At 41.3% G+C, this 23,399-nt stretch overlaps 1 protein-coding gene across 4 annotated transcripts in view; it reads left to right on the top strand.

The window, feature by feature from the left end:
- Positions 1-23,399, top strand: part of LOC119033422 (VPS10 domain-containing receptor SorCS1-like) — a 141,439-nt gene that overhangs the window by 88,881 nt on the left and 29,159 nt on the right. For all 4 annotated transcript variants that reach the window (XM_037123475.1, XM_037123476.1, XM_037123477.1 and 1 more), the window contains 8 exons: positions 10,551-10,618; positions 12,231-12,330; positions 12,573-12,731; positions 14,088-14,161; positions 20,456-20,520; positions 21,068-21,186; positions 21,525-21,614; positions 22,453-22,632. In XM_037123475.1, the coding sequence (XP_036979370.1) occupies positions 10,551-10,618; positions 12,231-12,330; positions 12,573-12,731; positions 14,088-14,161; positions 20,456-20,520; positions 21,068-21,186; positions 21,525-21,614; positions 22,453-22,632 (855 nt within the window). The remainder of the gene's footprint in view (positions 1-10,550; positions 10,619-12,230; positions 12,331-12,572; positions 12,732-14,087; positions 14,162-20,455; positions 20,521-21,067; positions 21,187-21,524; positions 21,615-22,452; positions 22,633-23,399) is intronic.

Here is a 23,399-nt window from a genome sequence, read left to right on the forward strand (position 1 = left end):
TGAATATGATGCAGATGTGTTTTTAAAGTCATCCTTTGCCAGAGAAACCACTGTACATAATGGTGCTTCTTGCATGTATTGTACATTTGAAGTCAAGACAAAATTGTGCTCAAAGTGTTATATTCAATTGCAGTTGTTGATTTTTTTTTAGGAACAAAACCGTCCTCACACGAAGAAAACATTGTAATATATAATAAAACGTCCATATAATATGGACAGAAATATGTGAAAAATATGAAATAGTCCAGTTATGATTAAATATATGTAGGATGAATGCAATAATGTGCAAGTATTTGAGCACAAAACAAGACAAAGACAAGAGATGTAAGAGTTGTGTTGACCTTCATGTCTAACTCTTGGGAAGAAAGCAAATAAATACGAAATGAATCCCGAAATTTTTAACAAATTATTTAAAGAGAAAGAGAAAGACCGTTTCAACAGTGTCATTATGGAGGCAGCATACATACATACAGCGTGTCATACGTTGTGACTTACAATTAGTAAGATGTAAAGAAATGTGTCGAGCTCCGATAGAAGTGAGGCATCCTAGGGGATAACCAAGGGCATGAAAAAAGTAGGCCCTTATCAATTAATTAATAACCCCCAAACTCTGTGGTAGGACCACATTAATTTATTCCGATCTTTAAAAAATGTCCTGCACCTGAATGTACCAAGTTTTATTAGCATCCCTTTGGATTCTCTGTAAAGTTCACATGTGGTCAAAAACGATTGTTTAAGTGTTTTTGTCACGTATGTCTTGCTCTGTGTCTCACCTATGCACCAGTCTTGTCGGTTATTTTATTTTAGAGTTTGTAACTTCCGAGAAATAACGATCAAAAAGTGTTGATGACTCATCGTGCACTCGGGGGCCGTGCACTAGCTGTGCGCTTTCTGTCTGTGCGTGTTTCTTTGGACTGGGCCTCAGGGATTACTGCGCACAAACTGCAGAAACTTCAGAACTGTAGTCACTGATTTGGATGAAAATGGATCGTATTTTGTGAAGAAAGTATGAGCTCTGTCTGAGCTCTGGACAGCTTCACAAGTTGCTCAAGCAACTGCTAACTAGTGCTACTGTTCTGGACCGAGTTCGCTGTTGGCCTTACACCGCTAGCTTTTGTTGCTAAAGTGATTGCTTACTGCTGTTAAATGTGGCTGCAGTTAGCTAGTTAGAGTAGCAGCCCTATTTGCTGACTCAGCGTGAAGGTGCCCGGAGCTGAAACCTGGCGAGAACACCACCTCTGTGCTGATTCCCTGTCATCAAACTGGACTTCTTTAGTGGTGCTGCCAGTCGGCGGCCCCGCCCGCCTCATAGTTGGAATGCAGACGCCAATCAATACCCACAGTAGTCCCTCAATAGCTGCCTGATTTCACAGGACACTCACGACTTTGCTGAGGCAAATAGCACCCACCCAGCTGGTTCCTGGGTCCTTTAAGTCAGTAAAAGATTGTAATCATGTCTGCTTGATAATAATCTGCCAAAATGGAAACCAGCAGGACATAAATATATATGTATTTGAATATTTATCATTTGAATACGCAGGGTATGCTGCTCTTAATGGAACTATAAGCATTTGTAATCTAGAGCAGCGTCAGAAATTAACACCGGCCGATTGCCAAATGCAGGTAAATTTTCTGTTAACTGAGCAAACGACTACAGAGATTGCAGCTTGTCGGACCACAGCAACGTCTAATTCCTTCTGACGCTCGAGTAATTCCGTCAGTAATCACACCTGTTCAGGCCCGGACCCCCTGGTTGTACCTTAGGGGGAGGAACAGGAGACTTAAGATTATCAATATTTAAATTCAATTAGGTCCTCTTCACCATTTTATCTTGTCTCTCTCCTCCACCTTGACTCTCCCCGCTCACCACACCATTGCAAACATGTCTGTCCTGGACGGCGCGATACATGTAACGTCCTGCATTTAGCATGTTGACATGTTCAGACAACCCCTGCTGCTCATGCTGTCAGCGTGGACCTCCACCCGCTCCCCCCTCTCAGCCTCGGTGGCTGTGATGGGACGTGCTGTGGGAGAGGAGGGGGTGAAGGATTGCTGTCGTGTTGTTTTTTTTGTGAGTGAACATCACACATCCCGCTAAAGAAACAATAAATAAATGCATGAAATACATAATGATAAGAAGTGTAACACAGGACTCAGCCTAAGACAGCCCAAAGACAACCAATCAATTTTCCCCCGACAAATTCGCGGATGTGGCACCGACTACATTGAAAGGATAAAACCGAGCGGCTTCGTATTTAAAGCTCAGCACTGCACAGAAACTACTGGCAGGCTGAGTGCTGTGCTGCCAAGCCACCAAGCCTTCCCGTGGTGAGGTTCTCTATCGCCTTGAAATCCTGCAGAGTGTGTTTTTTTTATCAGCAAGCTGCGCTCCCCTTCTGGGTTTCCTTTCTTCTTCACTGAGTGCTGTCTAATAGAGCAGAAATCCCATAAAAACCATCCAAAGATTTTATCCTAGTCCGGAGTAAAGTTAATTTGGCTGGAACAATGCATAATGAGATCTCACCTTTTTTTTTTTGGGGTGGTGGGGGGGCACAGACTCGCGTTTGTGTTGGGTAACTGATGTTGTTGCAAGTCTGTGTTTTGCTTTATGCGCTCTGCCTGTTTTCACTGTGTGTTTGAGCTCGATGTTTAACATCAGCGCTGTGTCTATAATAATGAAATGTTTTACATTAAAATCAAGCACGTCGCTGCTCGATCTATGAATCAGAAAGGCTCGGCTGCCGTTGTCGATACTCGTTTTTTTTTTTTTTTTTGGCCGTCGCTCATTTAGTTTCCCAACACTTTCATTTTACAGTGTCCACCTGCATTACCCGCTCATCGAGTATGAGTTACACCATCTGGCTGCTGTAAGAAAAAAAGCCTCACATTCAAAACCATAACTCTGATTCATGCACTGAAGTTTCCCCTTTTGGATTTATAGCCGTGCGTTTTGGCAAACAGGGGGTTTGAAAACACTGCAGCTGAGCCTAATAAGACGTGTGGGTGAGAGAAATCCTCCGGCAGCATATTTATCTAATCAGCTGTTTTTCAACTTTATTTATGTCAGAGGGAATGTACTTTATTAAAGAGTCCGGAGAGCCTTTGGTTTGTCAACATATCTTCCACCATCACACTCAGCACTTCCGAGTGTGAAACCGAGTGCTCAAGAATGAAAAAAGTAGTTTTGAGAGAAACAGTCCTTGTGCAGCAAGCACAACTTTTTTTCGGGGCTGGGTTGAAAACCTACTCGCTGTCTAATCTTGCCTGCATTGATCAGACCCCCTTCCCATGCACGCTGAAGCTTCCCAGCTCAGCAGGCCGCTGCTGAACTAGCAGCTGAACTAGACTGGGCTTTCATTTATGGTGAAGTAGCAAACGATGCGAGAGCAGAAAGCCCAAAGAAGGAGGAAGCCGTTTCAGACGACTTATCAACCGAGCCACTGCTTCCACACAGGGCCGTCGTCTCGACATGAGGAGTCCAATAAAGTCAGACACTTGCTGTTCTGCTTGGAAGCCGCAGCCGTAACATGGGGTGTGTGCTCGGTGTCCATTAAAAATGCTGTTTGTTGGATGTTCACAGATCAGCGGTATTACTGTCGGCCAAAGGAGCAGAATGTTGCTTTCAGGCACATTACTGGACAACCTACAAACAGCTTTATAATCATATTAAAGCAACAATATGTAACTTTGTCACCTAAAAAAAACAGCTTCTAAATCATTCTGATGGTACAGTGTCTTGTAACAGAGTGAGTTGTGTCTATGTTACTTGTTTCTGCACTGTGTAGCCACAGTGAGAAGGTCAGATCACAGCGTTTCATTAGTGTTGACTTCCACATACAAGGTTTCACACATATTGTAACATATAACACTGTTATGTTGTAATGACTTTTGTTACATCACGTCTGACAAACTGTTACACATCTGGGATTTGTATTTACGACCGTGGTGTTGCACTGTGGGGGGTGCCAAATCACAGAAAATGCCAATTTCTACATACTGTTGCTTAAAACAGACTGAACTCTCCTTCAGAACATGGTTTCACTGTTTTAACTGTAGATCAGACACAATTCGGTTTATTTCCTGCAAAGTGACATTGTGAAGCCTCGGTACACTTGGTAAAAAGAGTACAAATGTGAGTGGTTACTAAGGAACAATTCAGAAGTGACCTGATGATTAACAATTAATCTCGAAATAATGAGCACCCTCAGACGTGTTATTCAACCTGAGGGTCAAAAAAAAAAAAGCAACACTAATGATCAAGTAATTGGTATTGAATGAGTTGTTACTAGTTTCTGGCGGTTCTGAGTTAATCAGGAACAACTTCTGAAGAAAGTTTTTGTTATTCATCGATATTTATGAACCTGTCATTACCTAATGATTCATTAGTATCTCCCTGTCGTCTTTTCTCTAATAACACATCATTATCTACCAGTGAATCCTCAAATCAGACTCATTCTTGAGCTACTCATTAAAGATTCATTAATCATCAAGTTGGTCCCCCGTTAACTGCTCACACTGTTGAGTGCTGCAATGTAAAGTGTTACCTTCGCTTTATAATTTATGATTGCAGTGACCTGTTATCCATGGGAGAGCCAACAGCTCTGACTTCAAACAACCCAGCCTCAGCACAACATCTGGTCTGCGAGGAAATGTTGCCTTTGTTAATGAAGTGACATAAATTGATGTGGCAGACAAAAGCCTCTGTACATTACGTGTCTCGCTGAGGTGGCATTGAAGTGTATGAGGATGTGATTTCCTGCATGCTTTTGTAGCCGTGGAGTGAGTCACAGGGTCGTAAACAGTGTAATTGAAATAGACATTTCTATTTTTTTTTTTCATTAAGGCGTTAAATGTTTGGATTTTATCGAGAAAAGTTTCATACTTCACGCCCGACTAACCCCGGGGTCTTTGAATTTATTTCCTAAGCTGTATTTTTTATTCATAAGGCGCTCGCTGCCACACTGTCAACACTTCAGTGGTGTTAATAACACCTTGGCAGGTGTTCTCACCTTCCTCATCCCAATTAGTTTGTCTTTAGCTGTGACAATAAATGTCACGAGTTACCACTAATTTGAATATTATCATTTCACAAAATCTTTGAAGTCCTTTTGAAATTGTAACTTAAAGTAACAATCACGAAGATCCCTGTTTCTGTCTCTGTAGCGACACCTGTGGCGATAAGGAGTCATTGCACCAGAGAGCCAAACAGCATCGCCTGTGTGATGCCTTTGAATTTGCATTTGTTGTTGAAGTTTCATCGTCTGTAGTCATCAATCTTTTCTTTGTTTGTTCAGCCACAGTAACTGAACACTCACAGCACATATTAGTTGAAGAGTGAGACTGTCTTGTAGCTCCGCCTACTGCTGGCTGATGAAAAATGCGCCTCTGACTGTTCGCCACCTGTGATTTTTTTTTTTCTCCCCAGCTTTCATCAGCAGGCCATATGCTCAATCACCATTGTGGTAGACTAACAGACATTAATATAAATGAAAAAACCCTGAATATTTGATATTATTACTCTAAAGCAGCTGTAATCAATTTTATTTAAATTAAGAGTGGATCATGTGACTACTCGTATGTGTATCGCTCATAGTGATGAATCCAGTTCTGCGGTTGTTCCTCAACTGTAGGGAGAGTTTTGGCTTCTTCACACATATTGTTTTGGTTTAACGGCACATAGCTTTAACATGCTGATTCATTTTAAAGCCACAAGGAAACATAGTGAAGCTTTTACCAGAGCCAGATATTTCCCTCAGGAGAAAAGGGAGCAGAAGTTAATATTGGAATTACATTCAACTGGGTGCAGACAAGGACGAACCTCAATGATTCTTTGGCTCGACCTCATGGCATATGATGCCTGAAATTTGCACTTGGTGCCACTCTTCTAATATCAGTGCAGACGCCAGGGTAGAAGCACGGTTTGCTTATGTTAGCCCAGCATCAGCATCACTAGTGGCCAGGTAATGAATCACTGTGGTAACAGCCACAGTAACGCCAGAGAACCAAAACTGAGGAAAGCATTTTGGAAATGCCCAGTCGTGTCGTGAGTGCCATCAACAACAACTGATGATGTATGAAGGTCTTGAAGGGTTGAGAAGGGGAAGAATTCAACCACTTCTCCTGGTTAGTCTGCTCCGAGGGGCAGGGAGACACACAAAAAAGGGGTAGGGGTAACAGTTAGAAATGGGATTGAGCCTATAAAGTGAAAATAATCTACTATGTAAGGTGATAACAGCTCAGTGTCTTTACAGTTCGTTGCTCTGCCTCCAAATGTTCAAAATCGTTTCATGCCAGTTTAAGGATTTAACTGTTGTGCGCAGGAAACAAAATGTCCCCTCACTTCAGTTGTATTGGGACTTGGGGCAGAAACTTTAGAGAATCTACAGAAGAAAAAACACAGCTGCATTATCTGCATGGTTGGATTCAGCTGTAGTTAAGTGGGAAAGTGTTAGCGGACATCATGAAATATTAATTGCAGCGGTGGACTCGGGATGTTTGAGCTCCATTGTTGTATTTGGTGGGCCACTGGCATGCAAAGAGGGCACTGAGAGGGCACCCTAGAGGGCACTTCACCAGGTATTATTATTATTATTATCATTATTATTATTGTTATTATTATTATTATTCCCGTTTAGGGTCAAAAGAGAGCTGACACAGAAACACCTTCGACACCTGACCTGTTTTTTTGAAGTATCATACGTGTCTTTAACATTTATATTCCAGTCAGTTACTCCTGTAACAATTGCTAATATGGAATCATCCATCTGTTTTAATTGCGGTTGCTAACTGTGATGACAGTTTTATTGATGAGGCAGCTTAATTCCCCAAACCGATAAGGCGGCATCGACAGTTGACGAAGGAGGCGATGACTTGAAACGTGTACGCTGTCGCTCCTTTCATTTGTCTCAGGTGTTCACCCTTCAATAACCAAGTCTCCCCCCCCCACACACACACACCACCCCTCTGCTTTTCTTGGTACCTTCACCCCTTCTCCTCTTCACACAACACCTTCACTTCACAACAGTAATCTCCTTGCCCTAAGCCGTTTAAGTCACCATTAAGCCTCCAATTCATTCTTCCATAATGATCAAATTCATCCCAGTCCATTTACCTCTTGGGTTTAAGATTTACAAAAGGATTAGAGGTTGAAAAATCAATTTGCCTGCTCTTGGATGTCAAGTAATCCAGTTTGAAGATAGGCTAGTGCTACTGCAGTCTAATGGGATGTGCACTACATGGTAGCTGGCTCTAAATGTGACACCTTGTCGCAATTCAAAGAGAAAGATATGCTAATACAAATGTCATTATTATTTAAACTCGGAGGGTAAGTTATATAATCATTAAAAGAGGAGCGCTTGGCCAGTGGTTTGAAATGGATATTTAAAAGCTTATGTGACATGCTGGACTTCAAACACCTGTTTCACACTGAAATATCTACAAAGTGAATATTGTATCACCGTATTGATGCGTTAACTGCAGCCATGGAGCTTCAACCTACACTTTCAGCATCCCTCAGAACTCGGGGGAACTTTTTCTGCAGGTAATAAGGTCGAGGCAAATTATATCTCATTGTAATCCTGGACCCTTCCCAAGTAGATGCATAAAGTTAATTGCCATAGAGAATGGGGGGGATATATTTTGTCCTAATTTTCCGACTGCTGCGGGTTGTTTTATTGTGTATGACAGTGTCCACGAGGATATGACTTCTGGAATGGTATAAAGGCCATTTCTTTGTAAGACCATAAATCTCTGCAGCTGGGTCTGGACACATGGTACCATAGTTATAACAAGCTACATGGGTTATCTCTGAACCAGCGCTCATACAAAAGGATTTCATAAGTTCAGCACAAAGTAATTGCAGAGTTTTCCTGGTCAGCTTATTCACAAAGAGGGCGAATAATTAAGAAATAAAGCATTACGGTTTTTAATTTATTGCATCATTAACAGTGGAAAGAGATTTCTTGTGAAAATTTGTGCGCGTCCCAATGTGGATTTAAAAAGACACTAATAAGCCTCGTGATAAATACGCAGGACATTTAAAGACCTCTGAATGCAAAAAATATTGACGTTAACATTTATTAATCAGAGCGTTCACAATTACTACTCAAAATGAGCAGGGGAGGCACGTAGAAACAGTAGTTTGGGTTTTTTTGTAGGAAGGCAGCATCCGGCACAAATTGCACCCTTTCATACATTGTGTTTTCTTTAACAATACATCTTAATACTACGAGAGGCAGCTTTCAGGTTCACGTGTGCAGAAATGTCACCGCAGCAAACATCCTGGCACGTTTAAGCAGCAAAAAACGAAAAGCTGTATAAGCTTATGAACTTGACAGGACAGAGGAAACACTCAGGGGGAAAGAAAATTAATATATTTATAGCTTCTGAAATTAATAATTTCAGACACCTCGGACAGAGCTCAGGATGGATTAGGTGGATGGCTGCTGTGTGAGTCTGGAAGAACAAGTTAACATTAGAACCTGACTGATACTGTTGGCCTGTTTTTAGATTTAAATAATCAATACCAGCCAATCAGCTGCTGTGCCTCGTGTGTAAATGTGCACAGGGGACACATTTATCGTTTCTGCTGCTGTCCCGCTGCCCCTGAAGCCGTGCTTTGGACAGTTTCATCCTCTCCGACGTGACTCCTTCTTGTTGAAGCTTCCAGCGGTGTAGACACACGAGTTTGACGTCATTGTTTGGCAACGAGCAACTGTCGGAAAAAAACTTGCCGGCATCAGTAAAAGGACTTGATTAACTTGGCGGCGCACGATTCTGATTGATCACGCGGCGTGGGACGTGCTCTCCATGGTTCAGATTTCTCAATTCCCATCCCTGTTGAATACTTAATATGTAAGAGCTTAAGCCATTTGTTGATTCATCAATTAGATCAACACAGAATTACTGAGCAACGGCTCTAATAATCCTTTGATCAGTAGAGTCATTTTTTTTAATGAAAAAATAGAAAACACGATCTGTGTCTGGCATCTTATTTGTGAGGATTTGTTGCTTTTTTTTGGTGTTTGTATCATTGTACAAAGAATTTATTTGGGTTTTTGGCCTTTTGGTTGGACACAACAAGACACAGACGTACAAAAAAGCATTCTCCACCCTTTGATTACATAGTAGTAGCAGTTTCTGTACATAACAACCTCAAATGAAGATTCTTGGTGATTTTGTTTACTGATACAGGAATTTACAAAATCAAGTAAGAGAATCCTGTAGTGACTAGATTATATTTAGGATGTGGTGTTTACTATTCATAGATCTGTAGTTTTGCGGTGCTGCAACAGCAAAGTGTGTCAGCACGCAGTTGGCACGGACTATTTTTGCTTTAAACATCCAGGATACTATGGTGTTTTTAAAATACTTTTACGGCTCGATGCTTGAGACGATCATAAGTGACCTTGAGAAGCCTCGCAGTGTGCGCCTGTCACAGCGCTGTTTCACTGAAGCAATTAGTATCAAGAGGTATTAGGCTTTTATCTATTAGAGACGAGGAGTATTGACCTGTTTGATTCGAGCGTTAAAGCGAGGATGGCGTCGAACTTTGCGAGAGCAAGGGTTTACAGAGTTCAGATTTCTTGTTTACATGAAGGAGCTCCCACTTGTTATTGTGAATGTTACCCCAAACGCTCGTAACACTCGATAATTAGAAGATAGCTATGAACAAGGTGCACGGAGGGGCCTCCCGAGAGAGCCATACGATGTGCCGCTTTTATGATTGCACAGTGCAGGTGGGGCATTGCTTGAGTGATTAATTTGTGTAAAGAGGTGAAGGACACGATGTGAACAACTGTTTTTTTTTGTGTGTGTGTGAAGGACTGTTGAGATTTACTTCACTCTTTTGAAAAAGGAGGTTGTTCTCATGATTGCAGTTTTTCCTCGCGGTATTGCCTCACTGAGAGAGAAGTAAATTGCTAAAGTTATCTGCATGTAAACACGACCTCACGCATCCGTAATCACACGCATCAAACAAAAAAACAAACAAACTTTGATTTGAGGCTCTGACGCAAAAGAAGCAAATAGAAAATGTCCACAGTGAATCATTCAGCAATATCTGGCATCTTCAAATCTGCAACTTTTTATGTGCGTTGTATTGTTAACCATATAAACCACATGCTACTATACAACCCTTTTTATGACCCACTTCAAAAAAGATGTCCTTGATATTTATGAGCTCTGTCTCTCCTCGCCTGGATCGTATTTTAGTGTTGACTTATTTATTCATTTAGTCATAGCTTACCAGAGGCGGCATTTGCTAGTAGTCTCTGGGTCTTAAAAGCCATTAGAGCTCACACATGTGATCAGATGATCCACAGGGAGTGCGCAGGTTTTATAGCTTCACGACCAGCGGGGCGATGGCTGACGCGCACATCACAGTTGGGTTTTTAATAAAGCCGTGGCTGTCGGGGCCTCTCACAGAAGACGTGAGCGTGGACGGCTCGGCGCTTTCCGTTTCACGACGTGTCGCGTCACTGCCGCTGTTTTTCAAAACCGGTGACACGCTGACTCGGAAAAGCTGGTAATCTGTTTGATCTGTTTTGTAGGTGATCCTCATGTTGACAAAGTACTACGACTTCAACTCTGGCAGAGTGACAGAGAGCTCCTTGTGGAGGTAAGATCTGCTGTTGTTGCCTTATCAAAGCACAAACAAACAATAGATGTTTAATTTGTATTTCATTTATTATTTAATGTTGACACAAATTTCATGTGATGTCATGCTTTTACACGAGGCTGTGAACCTACTGTTTTAAGAATAAATGACACATTATGTCTGATTGGGGTCTGATGGTTAAATGCAATACTTTTTATCTGTGATTGGCGTTGATAGCACTTCTTACACAGCACTTCCGCTCCTGAATTCCAAATAAGGTCTATTTGGAGAGTTTCATTATAAGAATTCACCAAGTTTAACAGCAGGTTAAACCTCTCTGCTGTGTAATTATACATAAGTAGCATCACGACTTTCTGTTTGATACTGAGAAAAGCTTTTTTGAGCTATTTGAGAGACATTAAAAACACACCAGACACATGAAATAGTTACCAATGAATGTCAACATTTATCATAAAAAGTGATGATCAGTATGCTGCACGTCCCTCCTGTTAGCCGTATATTTCACGTCCCCGGGTCCACTTTTCTCTGGATGGCCTGTTTAATTTAGTTCTTACCACGGGAATGAATTCAAAATATACAGTAGTATCTGCTCAGTACCAAACAACAGACAGACGCAGTTAGCGAATAGCTGGTGAACATAGCGGAACATCTACCGCAGCAGCTAAAGATCCAGATTTTCCCTTCAGGGATAAAGCAGTTTTCCAAGTGGCTGGAGAATTATGATGTTTCACTGGAACGACTAGATGTGTAAATGAGCAGCTGCTTGCTAGAAAGTCCAGTGTTTAAAATGAAAAGGTGATGTTACCTCAGTGTTGTATTCACAAATAGTTTCTGCTGCCCAGAAGTGGCCAAAAAAAAAAAAAAATCAGATGAAGCTGGTTAAAATGCAGAAACCCAGTTGCTGGCATCAGGAAGGTTGCCCACATATATACCTTTTTTGCATATTTTGTTGATTAGTATAAAAACAATGAATACGGACGACATATTTCCAAAATGCTCCTAAACACAAAAGAAAAGGTCCAATAAGAATCCAGGGATCCACCGACATGTGTTTTTTTTATTTGCTGCAGTGTAAAACATTTCACAGCTGCTTGTTTCTGAAATGTCTATTTCGGTGGCCATGAATGCCATCCAAAAATGAACCCAGCAAAGCGGTCCCATTTTTGGAGGACAGTCAATAGTTTTTAGTATTTCTGGTTTTGTTTCAAAATCTCTGCTATTGTCAAGCCCTTTTTCAGCCAAGAGGCAAATGTGTCCCTAATCCTCCAGTTGAGTCATAAAACATGAAAATCACATCATCACAACATCGGAATTACATTTTTACCCCAGAGCATCAATAATAATGATAATAATAATAATGATAATAATGATAATAATAATAATAATGTCTCATCTCCTTGTCATGCATGCCACACATGTTGTTCTTGTTTGTTTTGATAATTAAAAAATGTCCATTCATCTAGCAAATTGCTTCATGACTTCTGCTGTTGTAATTTTCTGCTTGCCTGATATGCTTAATGATACCATCAGCATCTTAACTAGTCGGTGCTGCTCCCTTCTCCTTTTACTCACTAACACAACCTATTTACTTTACCCTATAATTAAATTTTAGGTCAACTGATTATGGGACCACATATGAGAAACTTAATGAGAAAGTCGGGCTGAAAACCATCCTGAGCTACCTGTACGTGAGTCCGAACAACAAAAGGAAGGTAGGTTTTCCACTTGGATGTTGATCCTACCTGTATTGAATACATCTGCCAGTTGTTATCGCTGTGGAACAGAGTTTTTTTTTTTTTTTTTTTTGATTATCATTTTCGCTACATAACAGCCCTGCTGGAGCTTGCACCGTGTGCCTGTTCCAAGCATCGCGCAAGCACTTTAAAGCCCTGTGGAATGGATGCTGTCAAGGTGGGCCGCTGATTCCCCCGTCTCCTTTCTTGTCTCGTCTCAGATCATGTTACTTACGGACCCGGAGGTGGAGAGCAGCCTGCTCATTAGCCTTGACGAGGGGGCGTCCTATCAGAAACACAGCTTAGCCTTTGATATCCTCAGCCTTCTCTTTCACCCCGAGCAGGAGGACTGGATCCTGGCTTACAGCCACGACCAAAAGGTAACATGTTGCTGTCAGATGGCATGAAATAGCTGGAATAACAACCGAAAACGTGACAGGAAAAAAATATCTGGATTGGAAGAAGGGTTTGTTTGCTGTTTATCATGCTCTGGTTAACCTGGCGTGAGTCTGCCAGATGATATATTACAAGCCCACAACATTAATGTGGCCATAGAATGACACAAAACATAGGTTGCTGTCACAGTGGAAAGCATTCATTTTGATAATAGCGGCGAGATTTCAGGACAAGGTCCTCATGAGCAGAGACACCTGCCACTTAAAGCAAGGCTGCAGCTGATCACCTGCTCCCCTGGGCAGCCCATAAGGTCTCTGAAAAGGATGTGTCCTAGACAGCGCAGGGGAAAGTTAACAAGGGAGACACGCCCAAACAATCCGTAAGCTCACACACTGATACACACACACACACGCACACGAGCGTAAGTACACACTCGCCATTACTCCGTGCGAGAAACCCTGCTGTCTGCTTCACTCAACACCACAGACATCAAACTCGGCCTTCCCAGCCGGCTATTGGAAGACTTGATTTTCAGAGAGAAAAACAGTCAAGGTCTGAGAAGTGAGATAAATGGTGCAGGGAGGAAGATGAAAGCTGAACTGAGAGCCATCGACGGGGCAAAATAAAGATGCTCTCAAGATGTTTGCCTTCGGGTCGCTTTGTACGTCTTTGTGAGGCGAAATTTCATCAGTTCTTCTCCTTTTATCTCCGCTGATATTAATCTCGGTTTCATTTTTACATTTATTGATCGTCTGTCGTGTCTTTTTTTTTTTTTTTAAAGGTTTAAAGCTGTTGGATGAGTAAAAAAAAAATGATGTTGCTTATCCTTGTAAAGCTCCAAGCTTAAGATGCTCGCTGTTGGATTACTATGGCAGGATGACAGGCCTTCTGAATGTCCACGTTTGCAGTAAAAGGGAGTCTAATGGCTTAATGGAAAAATAAGATTACAATGACAGCTAAATGAATGATGTTGTAATGCCATTTGGTCTGAAATCCTGCTGAGTTGTTGTAAGGAGACGGTTTGATTTTAGTTTGCAGGCTCTGTCCTCACTTTCCTCTTTTCCAAGGCATCACCGTGAATAATCGTCACTATCTGTACTTCAGAGTATCTCCAATCCTCTGCAGGAACTGGTGGATTTTCTCATCACTGTTGCATTTTCACATAAAGTATGCGCTCAGTAGTGCAGTGTTTAAAACAACATCGCTGCACACAAATGTGACGGCTGCTTGATGATACGGTCGGACAGAAATCGTGAAATTATTCTCTTGGATATTCTGATCTGCAGGATAATTCTTTACATTGTAAGTCGTTCGGTTAATGCATTCATCTCGTTTTGCAGCTCTACGTCTCCGTCGAGTTTGGGAGGCGATGGCAGCTCGTGCACGACGGCGTCGTCCCCAACAGATTCTACTGGTGAGTCAGTCATTTTGCTGGAGGTCCGTCTGTCTGCGAGGGAACAGCTGCAATGTTAGCGCATATTTTGACATGCTAGAAAAAAACACCATGAATAATAGACGAGCACAGAACAATTATACATTAATAAATTAAATCATGTGCATTTTTAGCATTCTGTTTACAGAGGGGGAAACGCCTTCACTGTACACATTTACATGTTCTTTAAAACACTTTGGAATAAACGGAGCGCGAACAGAGAACTGCCTCAGACAGCAGCAGCACCCGGCACCTCATTTAAACTTATATCAACTAAATAATTAAAGTCATCGAGTCTGATTTGAACCAGTTCACAAGTTTGGCATCCACAGTCGTGTGCACTTAAAAGAAATGTTACATGTTTTTTTACATTCAGCGGCTGGAGGAGCTCTCACACCATTGATTTTAATTAGAGCAGCAACAGAACAATGTAAGATGTTTGAATCAAAGAAGTGAACTGGGGGAAGAATACATAAGCACCAACCTGATAGACCCAGAGTGATACGTAACGATTAGCTGATGTTACGGGCTGATACTTTTGTTTCGGCACAGATCCAACAAAATGCAGACACCAAACCATTTTCAGATGCAGAAAGAAAAGCTCAGGACAGTTCATACTTTTTAAATTCCCTATTTCAGCGCAACTTATGTCAATTGTGACAATAAAGTTTCCTGTTCAACTGTGAATCATCCTTCCTCCATCGCAAGTGTTTGATAACCACATTTGAGGATCATTACATAGAAACATGCACACTAACATCCGAGGTATTCACCTTGTAATATCGGTATCAGCATCAACCCCAAGAACGAAGTATAAGTCAGTCTCTAAAATCAGTTTAATGTAGTCAAAGTGTCAAAAATTAAAGGCCCTATGACAGATATTACCATAAATTACAATATAAGACAGATTATACTGGTGCATTAATGCCTGAGTGGAATTATACTGTTTTTACTTGTTAAGATAAAGTTAGTTCACTTTGGAGGTTCAGATCCCCCCAGAGAGTCACAAGGAGAATCTGAAGGTTTGAGAGGATTCATGAGAGAGGGTTCGAGGCTCTGACACACACATTTATACTTACTTCGTCTGAAAACAACGAGAATTTTAAAAGCGCAATGGAGAAATCACCCTTTGGCTGAACTGCTTACAACTCGTACAAACATCTGAAACGTGTGGCAAGGCTCCAAGTTCTACTTCTTTTTTTAAAGAGGTTTTTTATTTTTTATTAGCAGTGTGTCAGTAGAGTCAAAAACACATTTTTCCTCTAAGATTTTAGTGGACTACAATTATAAATTGCATATAAATGGAACTACCCAAATTAGGAATACCCTGTTGCTTTTGTTATTGAATGCCAAACCAAAGGCTGGATAGTCACTCCGAGCACCGGAGCGCACTGCGGTGTAGATTTTTTCGTAAATTTTGAGCACTTATTCGGGGCAGCGCGCTCCGGAGGAGGCTGACTTCCATGAACAGTTGAAGCGGCAGTATTAGCTTAAAGCATCAACTGTGGACTGACGGGTGAATTGACGGAAATAATTCAACACACATGATCAGAGAAACGTGAGCTGTGTAACGTCAGATAACTCAGCTAGCTCATTTTCATATTCATAATGTGACAGCAGTGTGTCTCACTCCTGCTCTCTACCAACAGGCTCAAAGTTTTTCTTTCCACCGTTCTCTGACAGCGGACCCGTTCCTCAGTTCATACCGAGGGAGCGCGCGCTACATCTTTAAACAGCCACGCTCCGATTTTGGTGTAGGGCGCCAGATTGGATTCACAAACGCACCCAGAGGTTTTCTTGTTTTTTTTTTTTAGGAGCCAAATCTTACGTTGATAAATTATGCGTGTTTTATTTCTTTTACATAATGTACTTAGGGCCTCTAGTTTACACACACTGATTAATATTTGATCCGTTCAATTCAGCCTGCTCATGAAATATTGTTGAGATAGTTTTTTCTGATTCCACGGTGTGATATAAATCTAATCCTATCCGAATTTCATCCACAAGTTTTTTTTCATTTATTTCGTGACACACCTGGTGTGTTGGCACAGAATGGGGACTGACGATGTCGCGCAGAGATTCTGGGGTGTCTCTTTGACTGCTTCGGCGTTATTAGCTGCTGGGTGCTGGTGCTGTAAAGGGATTATGGCCCAGAATAAATGTTTAATTTACAGTGTTTTTATGGTTGTTGGCTACAAAATCACTTTCACACATAGAGCTTAAAAGGCAGAGCCACGGATTAATCAAGGAGACCAGAGGGACCATAGTACATGTTTTTTTCTTTTGCTTTTCAGGGAAATACAATGAGACACCAGCATAACATTTAATAAATATATGTTTAAGAAAGAGGCGTTGGCTAAGTAGAGAATAGAGAAAACAAAAGCTAATCTCTTTAATTATCCTCAAAAAGAAGGTCGATGCTTGACACTTATTTCTGATGGTGGCTGAGGACAGATCTGTGTCGTCCTTCAGTGTGCGCTAGCTGCTTTTTCTTATCTTTAAAGAAACTGAGGTCAACTTTGGGTTAATGTGACATCAGTCTGCAGTTGGTTTGGAACATCTGCAGAACCCAGAACATCTGCATGAATTAACTCCACTGTTAGTTAGCTATGCAACAGTAAATTATTGTGTCATGCACATACAAAATCCCAGCTCGTGTGACCCTCTCAGATATAAGAAGTTTATCTTCTGGAAACAACTTTGATTGCTGGATAATACTTAATTTTACAGGAGTAAGAAATTAGGTGGTAATTATCAAACAGTACTTTTGAACCTTCCTTGAAATGTATTGAAAATGACCCCGATATTATTTATTAACAATATCCTGCTATTTTCCCAAAAGCAGTAGATGAACAGCCGGTAATGTCCGACTGTTTTCTGCTTTACTTCCACTGATCATGTCTTCTTAATTACAGGGTGACATTTAACTGTCAGAGGTGTGAAGACATTATTGATTTTAGGCCTCTAAGGGAAATCAAGGAAAGAAACTTTAAAAAAGATGAAAGTTCAACAGAAACTAGCTTGAAAGTACAACAGCATGATCAGCAGGAGTAATAATAGTAATTACTGGGAGAGTTTTTCTGTTTCAAGAAATTTCAAAAAAGTCAGTTGGCAATCACCACCTGCTTAATGTGAAATTTGCAGACCTGTAAAATAAAGTGTTAACTCTTCTGCCCCAAACTTTACAAGAAAAACCTCATGTTTTTTATCATCATCTGGAGGGAAAATCTCACTGAAATGACGGACATTTTACTAGAAAGGTCCTCACTTTAAGAGCAATGAAACTCACATAACTCTCTTTACAAACACAGTCTTCCTCTTCAGGGAACAGTATGTTTCTGAAGCTGATGATGATGTACCCAAGCTCAACTGTACACTGTCAACTCCACGCTGGTTTTGCTTTTCATGCGAGACTATGTGTGTAATTTAAATACATCAGCAACAGTTTGCATGGAGTATCATGAGTATCATATGACAACTTGTTTCCAAAAATAGAAAACAAACGAAAGCATATCACCTCACTGACCCCTGGATCTAAAATCTCCCAGGTAAAGATAGTTTGCCGTGAGCTGCTGTTCAGGTATATTTCACAAGTCAGGAGTATTTTTCTGCACAGTTACAGATAACAGTACACTGTGTTCAGTATGTTCACACTACATTTTTTTCCCAATCATTATCCACCCTTTGAGTCAATATGCTAAAAAAGGAGAATGGTGTCAGGTATTTTCTTTTAGAAACATCCTGATAGTGGAGCGTTAGATGATCAATCAGAAAAAAAACAGCGTTTCATGTTCAGAACATGTAGGCCTACTTTTGTCTTCAGCTAAAAACATCCCGGATAAAGAATACATAAATAAATGAATAAAAAAAATCTCCCCCTTCCATCAGAGATCTGCTATGAAAGAACTACTTTCATGTCGCCCTGCACTGCTCGTCTTATCTGAGGAAAACATAGGCAGGCGTTCTGTAGGTAGTGCTGTGCGTTAGGCTAGTTATGGGCGAACACTGTATAACATTGTAGGGGGTTTATTTAAGAGCACGGGCTGCTGTTCACTGATAGAATTGGATGAAGTATTTGACAGAAAGTCCATTAAAAGAGATGGAGCTGCGAGGCAATTACAGAGTGCTGAGGGAAGCAGGACAGGGGCTTTTTATATTATACTTCAGACGCGGTATGGAAAATGAGAAGAAACCCATCTTCTGTCACAACAGCTGCCATTAATACAACAAGTGGTCACTCCCGTCGCTCCACGCTTAACCACTATCATGAAGAATCTCTTTTGAAAGTGAATGAAATGGCCAAGTGCACCTTACCCATAAAGTGCATCGCAGGTCAAACGTCCATCAGGCCGGTGTTCACGGACGAGGCTGTTGTATTATTGCTCCTGAGAGAACAGGAAAGCTCACGACGGCTTCTCTCATTCCCCCTCGCACCCCCAATTCAAAAAGGGAAATCAACCTAATCTCTAATTTAGGCCCAAAACCACAAATATCACACTTCTGATCACAGGAACACAGAAATCATTACTGCGAGCTTAATGCTAGTTTTCTCAATTTCCATTTTGTTTTTGTTTTGATTGTTCACAAATACATCTTATCAAACATGCCGCGGGACACTGGCAAAAATAATTGATAACGCTTTGTGTGTAGGGGATTTATAAAGCCACCTGATGTGTAAAATAAACAGCGAGAAAATGGAAATAACAAGACAAATGCTGCTGAGTCTGATATATGTGGGCCAGTAGTCACTCTGCATAACCTCAGTCAGTGGTTCCCAACTCAGGTGTCAGAACACGGCGTCCCGAGATAAATCAGAGGGGTTACTGGAGGATAGAAAATAGAAATGGAACAGAAAAATCTATAATACTCTAACACAAAAATAATCACTGTGACTTTGCTCTGCTTCTTTTTCCACTCATAAATCCATTTCTAAGTTTGGTAGTATATCCGTAGCCTAGTTAAACTAGTTAAAACTTCAGGAATGTCTTAGCCAGGAGTGATCCCATGAACTAAATTAAATAAAAAAATAAAGTAGAAGTTAATAAAGTAGCTGTCAAAGGTAACATTTCTCACCTACTGTACAGATCTTTAACAAGGAGCCAGTATGCAGTTTAGAATAAACCGAACTATGCTAATCTGACTATTCAGCTGGCGAGTCACTTATTTTTAAACATCTACTGCAAATGTCATGTATGTCACATTCTTTTACTCTCAGATTTTTCATGGCAGGTGTGAACATGTACTCATATACATCGCCCAAACCAGGATCCTTAAGCCAGAAACATATTCCACGCAAGTAGGCAACACAAATGACTCAAGCTATATATAGAGCTAATCAGAGCGCTACCATGATGGCAGCAGAAAACAAACTACATAGCACACCTGCCGAGCACACCTCGATACACCCTGTCACACACATCATGGTTGCCATGAAGGCAGAGTTTTTTAATGGCGGGCCCCTCAGAGAGGAAGGAGCGATGCCTGATTTATGGTAGAGAGCTTGACACTTTTGATGACGGGAAAAGCACAGGTGGAATTTATAACATTACTGATGGCTGCATTCCATTAAGGTGAGATGGTTCCTGGGCTCTGGTATTGTGTGTGCTCACTCACTGACGTGGCTTACTGGGAAGCGTAATGGAAGCTTGTCCTGCTTTGGCAAGTCAAAAAGTCTGCCGTTAAAAGGGTTTCAAGGCTGGTAAAAGCTTTGACAATGACACATTGATTACTCGGCACACATGCGGACAAATCAGTGTTTTGCAAAATTGTTATATTTTGTTCGATGATAAAGAGTAGTGCAGAACATGTACAATGTCTGTGTCTGCACTGAAAACAAGTTGAATGTTAAAACTATTCCTTTTATAGTGGCTAAAACTTTGATAGTGTGATTGTGAATGTCGAAAACTGGGACATTTTAATGTTTTAGGGCTGTCGTGGACAAACTGGGGCTTTAAGTCATTTAATCAGTTAGCTAAGCAACCGCTACAGCTCGCGTTAAACTACTGGGTGTTAATTCTTAGTAACGGCTGGTCTCGACATAAAATTAGTCGGTGTATCGAACCCCACTTTTATCATAAATCTATGTTTTTATTCACCAAGGTTTGAAAAGATGAAGCTGGTGAACAATGCATGTTGTATAGAGGCCATTATCTTTGATAAAGATAAAGAAGGAGTCATTTTAACAGATCCAAGCAAAGTAAAGGTTGAGAGCCGCTGACCTAAATGTGGACAATAGCACACACAATGTCATATTAACGCTTTGTCTTGACGTTGCAGGTCCAGACTGGGTTTAGACAAAGAGCAGGGCATGATTCACCTGGAGATCAGCGTCTCTGATGGACGTGAGTAGAATGACATTACCTTGGCAACTCTGAAAAGTAGATTAGTCCAAATTTAATGAGAACAGTTTTCACGTCAAATTAGCAGCATTTGTTGTAATTTCTAAACCTTAATTAAAATACTGGAGAGAGATTAAAGCCCTTTTTTTTCTCTTTACCGGGTGTCTGTACTAAAACTCTTGTCCTCATCTGAATTGGCTGCATAGAGACTCTTCATACGATTAAGCTAATTCATTTTCCAAGGGGCCAGGCTGTGACTTGGCTCTTTTCTTGGCCACGGTGCAGAGAAGGGGAGCACTTCCATAAGGCCTCGTGTGTTAATGCCCTGTCCCCGGGGAGACTGCCTCATTTGGCTGATGCTAACACACTGGGACAGCTCTCTCTACTTTATCTATTAGTAAGAATAAGGATTGGCCTCCAAAATTTTTGCTTCTTCGGCTCACTTTGTCCCATCAGCATAAGAAGTGCTAAACCTTGACTGTGGACTACAGAAGGTTGTTTGATTCTCCCTTTGTTGTATTTTTAGCACTCGTTTCTTGTTTACCCACAGGGTCACAGTACATAACATGTAAACTTCAGAATTGCTCTGATGGAAACAAGGGCAAGCCTTTCCCTGGATTTATCATCCCCAACTCCCTGGTGGTTCAGGATGAATACGTTTTCATCCAGGTGGGTTTTTTATTGCAAGGTCTGGCTTCATTAAAAGACAATTAAAAGCTGTAAAACTGCTGCATTCGATCGCATCTTAATGTACAGTCATGTTTTTCATTAACTAAAAAGGGGCCATTATCCTGGGAAAGGGTGGCATGAGATGGAAATCACAGTGTTGCGTATTATGCTGAAACTCTGCAGTAACGCACGCCATCTTAATTAGTCGCGAATGCAGAGATCTGATGATGGTTTAAATTGTTTAAAAGTTGCTGCCAGCAAACAGTGCACGCAGTGAACTTTATGCATATTTACCTGAAATGTAATGAACTGCAAATTGCACTATATTGCTTTTCCAGGTGCCAATAGGTGGCCAGTCAGTCCATTATGTGTCCTATAAAAGAAATTCCTTCTACCCAATGAAGCTTCCCAAGTACACCCTGCCAAAGGTAAGACTGCTGGAGAGGATGTTCGGCGAGTGGAGCTCCTGCAGAGGAACGAGCAGCAGCGCAGCGTTCGTTTTCACTGCGAGACACTCACACTTTCAAATTAATTTAAGTGGGGTTGTCCCCAGTTAGTCATAATGTTTGCTGACAAATCCATTAAAATGTTTACCCCGCATTATTATCCTCCTGAAATTCAGTTCTGCCTGATTATATCTTCAGATCTGTTGTTTACGTAAGACCCATGCATGGCAGTTAATCAGCCGCCCTCCCGTCTGTATCAACAGATACTTACTTAAAAACCGCATCTAGAGTTGCACAGTCAGTGTTCCCCCGGAACTTTCTGAAGCGGAGCAGAGGCCCATTTGCATTTGCACAAAGCCGTGTGCGCCACCAAACCCCATTTACCAAAAGCACAGCAGGGCGGCTTAGTGGTTTGAGAGACCGTGTCATAACAACAGGAGAGATTTAGTGCCCACAGTGTTGTTTCGATCAATCCATCCATCCATTCATCCATTCACATACACCCAGTCAGTCTGTTTCCTTGAGAAGGACATATATCCCCTACCTCGCCTCACTCTGGATAAAGGGATTCAGTAAAATTAAATGGAGCCTGTCTTCATTTTAAGTGCGTCGCATGAAACGCCCGAGGTCTAATCGCTGCTGATCCTGACTGAATCGTGTCAAGAAGTGACAAATCGCTCGCCTGCAGCTCGAGCTCTGTGAATACTACGCGCACACGACTATGCAGATTTACACTCTTATATCGAGAGAACGCCTTTAATTCACTTCTCAAAACCTTAGTGGCTCCACACGGAGACATTGATAGATTTCATGTATTCAGGACTTGCAGATCATCAGCACGGACGATAACCAGGTGGTGGCAGCGATTCAGGACTGGCACCAGAATGACTCCTACAACCTGTACATGTCTGAGTCCAGAGGGCTGTTCTTCACCCTGATGCTGGAGAGCGTCGTGAGCAGCGGAGGACCGGAGGGCAACATCATGATAGACCTTTATGAGGTAGGCATCAACGGCGCTGCTGGAGTGGTGCTGCATCCTTGTGATAGTGTTCAGATCTCTTCATAAATCTCAACGGTTATGGAGTTTGTAACGACTGTGGCGTATCAGTTAGGGAGACACTTCAAAGTTTTCTTGTACTATGCTGGAAGGCTGTACAGGGATTACACTTGGGTGGCATTAAATGGTTTATGGTCATATTCTTTTATTCTTGGTTATAAGAAGAAAAGAATAACAGACACTGTTACCATTAGTCCAGATTCCTACAAACATACAAGCTGGATGATGCCTCATGTAACCACCTTTATGTGAAGAAACTGATCTGATCCGATCGGAACTATTAATCAGATTGAGAGGGGTGTTGTAAACCTGTGATAATCCATTCAGTAGAAAAATATTGGTTCATAATTTAATAATAACTAAGATAATTTCTCTCTGGGTGGAATAAGTATACTCCCCCTGCTGTGAGGCTAACGGTACGTGACGTCGCTTAATGGAGGGACAGAAAGTCCAGAAAGTCCGGCAAAACAGAGCTGGTTCTTGGCCGACACAGCTTTTTTGTTGGAGGTCTTCAAGATTGTTCAAGGCTTGAAACAACCAAAAGCATGAATATTGTTCACAGGACACGATTTGGTTCCAGCCAATGAATGAATTAATTTGTATTTTCTCAAGAAAGTTGAGGAAAAAGCTTCTTATTTTTCTTCACCTATTATATTTCAGTCAGATTACGCGAGGAGAACAACTTTGCCTGTATACAAATGTTGTATTCT

Source organism: Acanthopagrus latus, chromosome 15, assembly GCF_904848185.1.
Source record: "Acanthopagrus latus isolate v.2019 chromosome 15, fAcaLat1.1, whole genome shotgun sequence".
NCBI lineage: Eukaryota > Metazoa > Chordata > Actinopteri > Spariformes > Sparidae > Acanthopagrus > Acanthopagrus latus.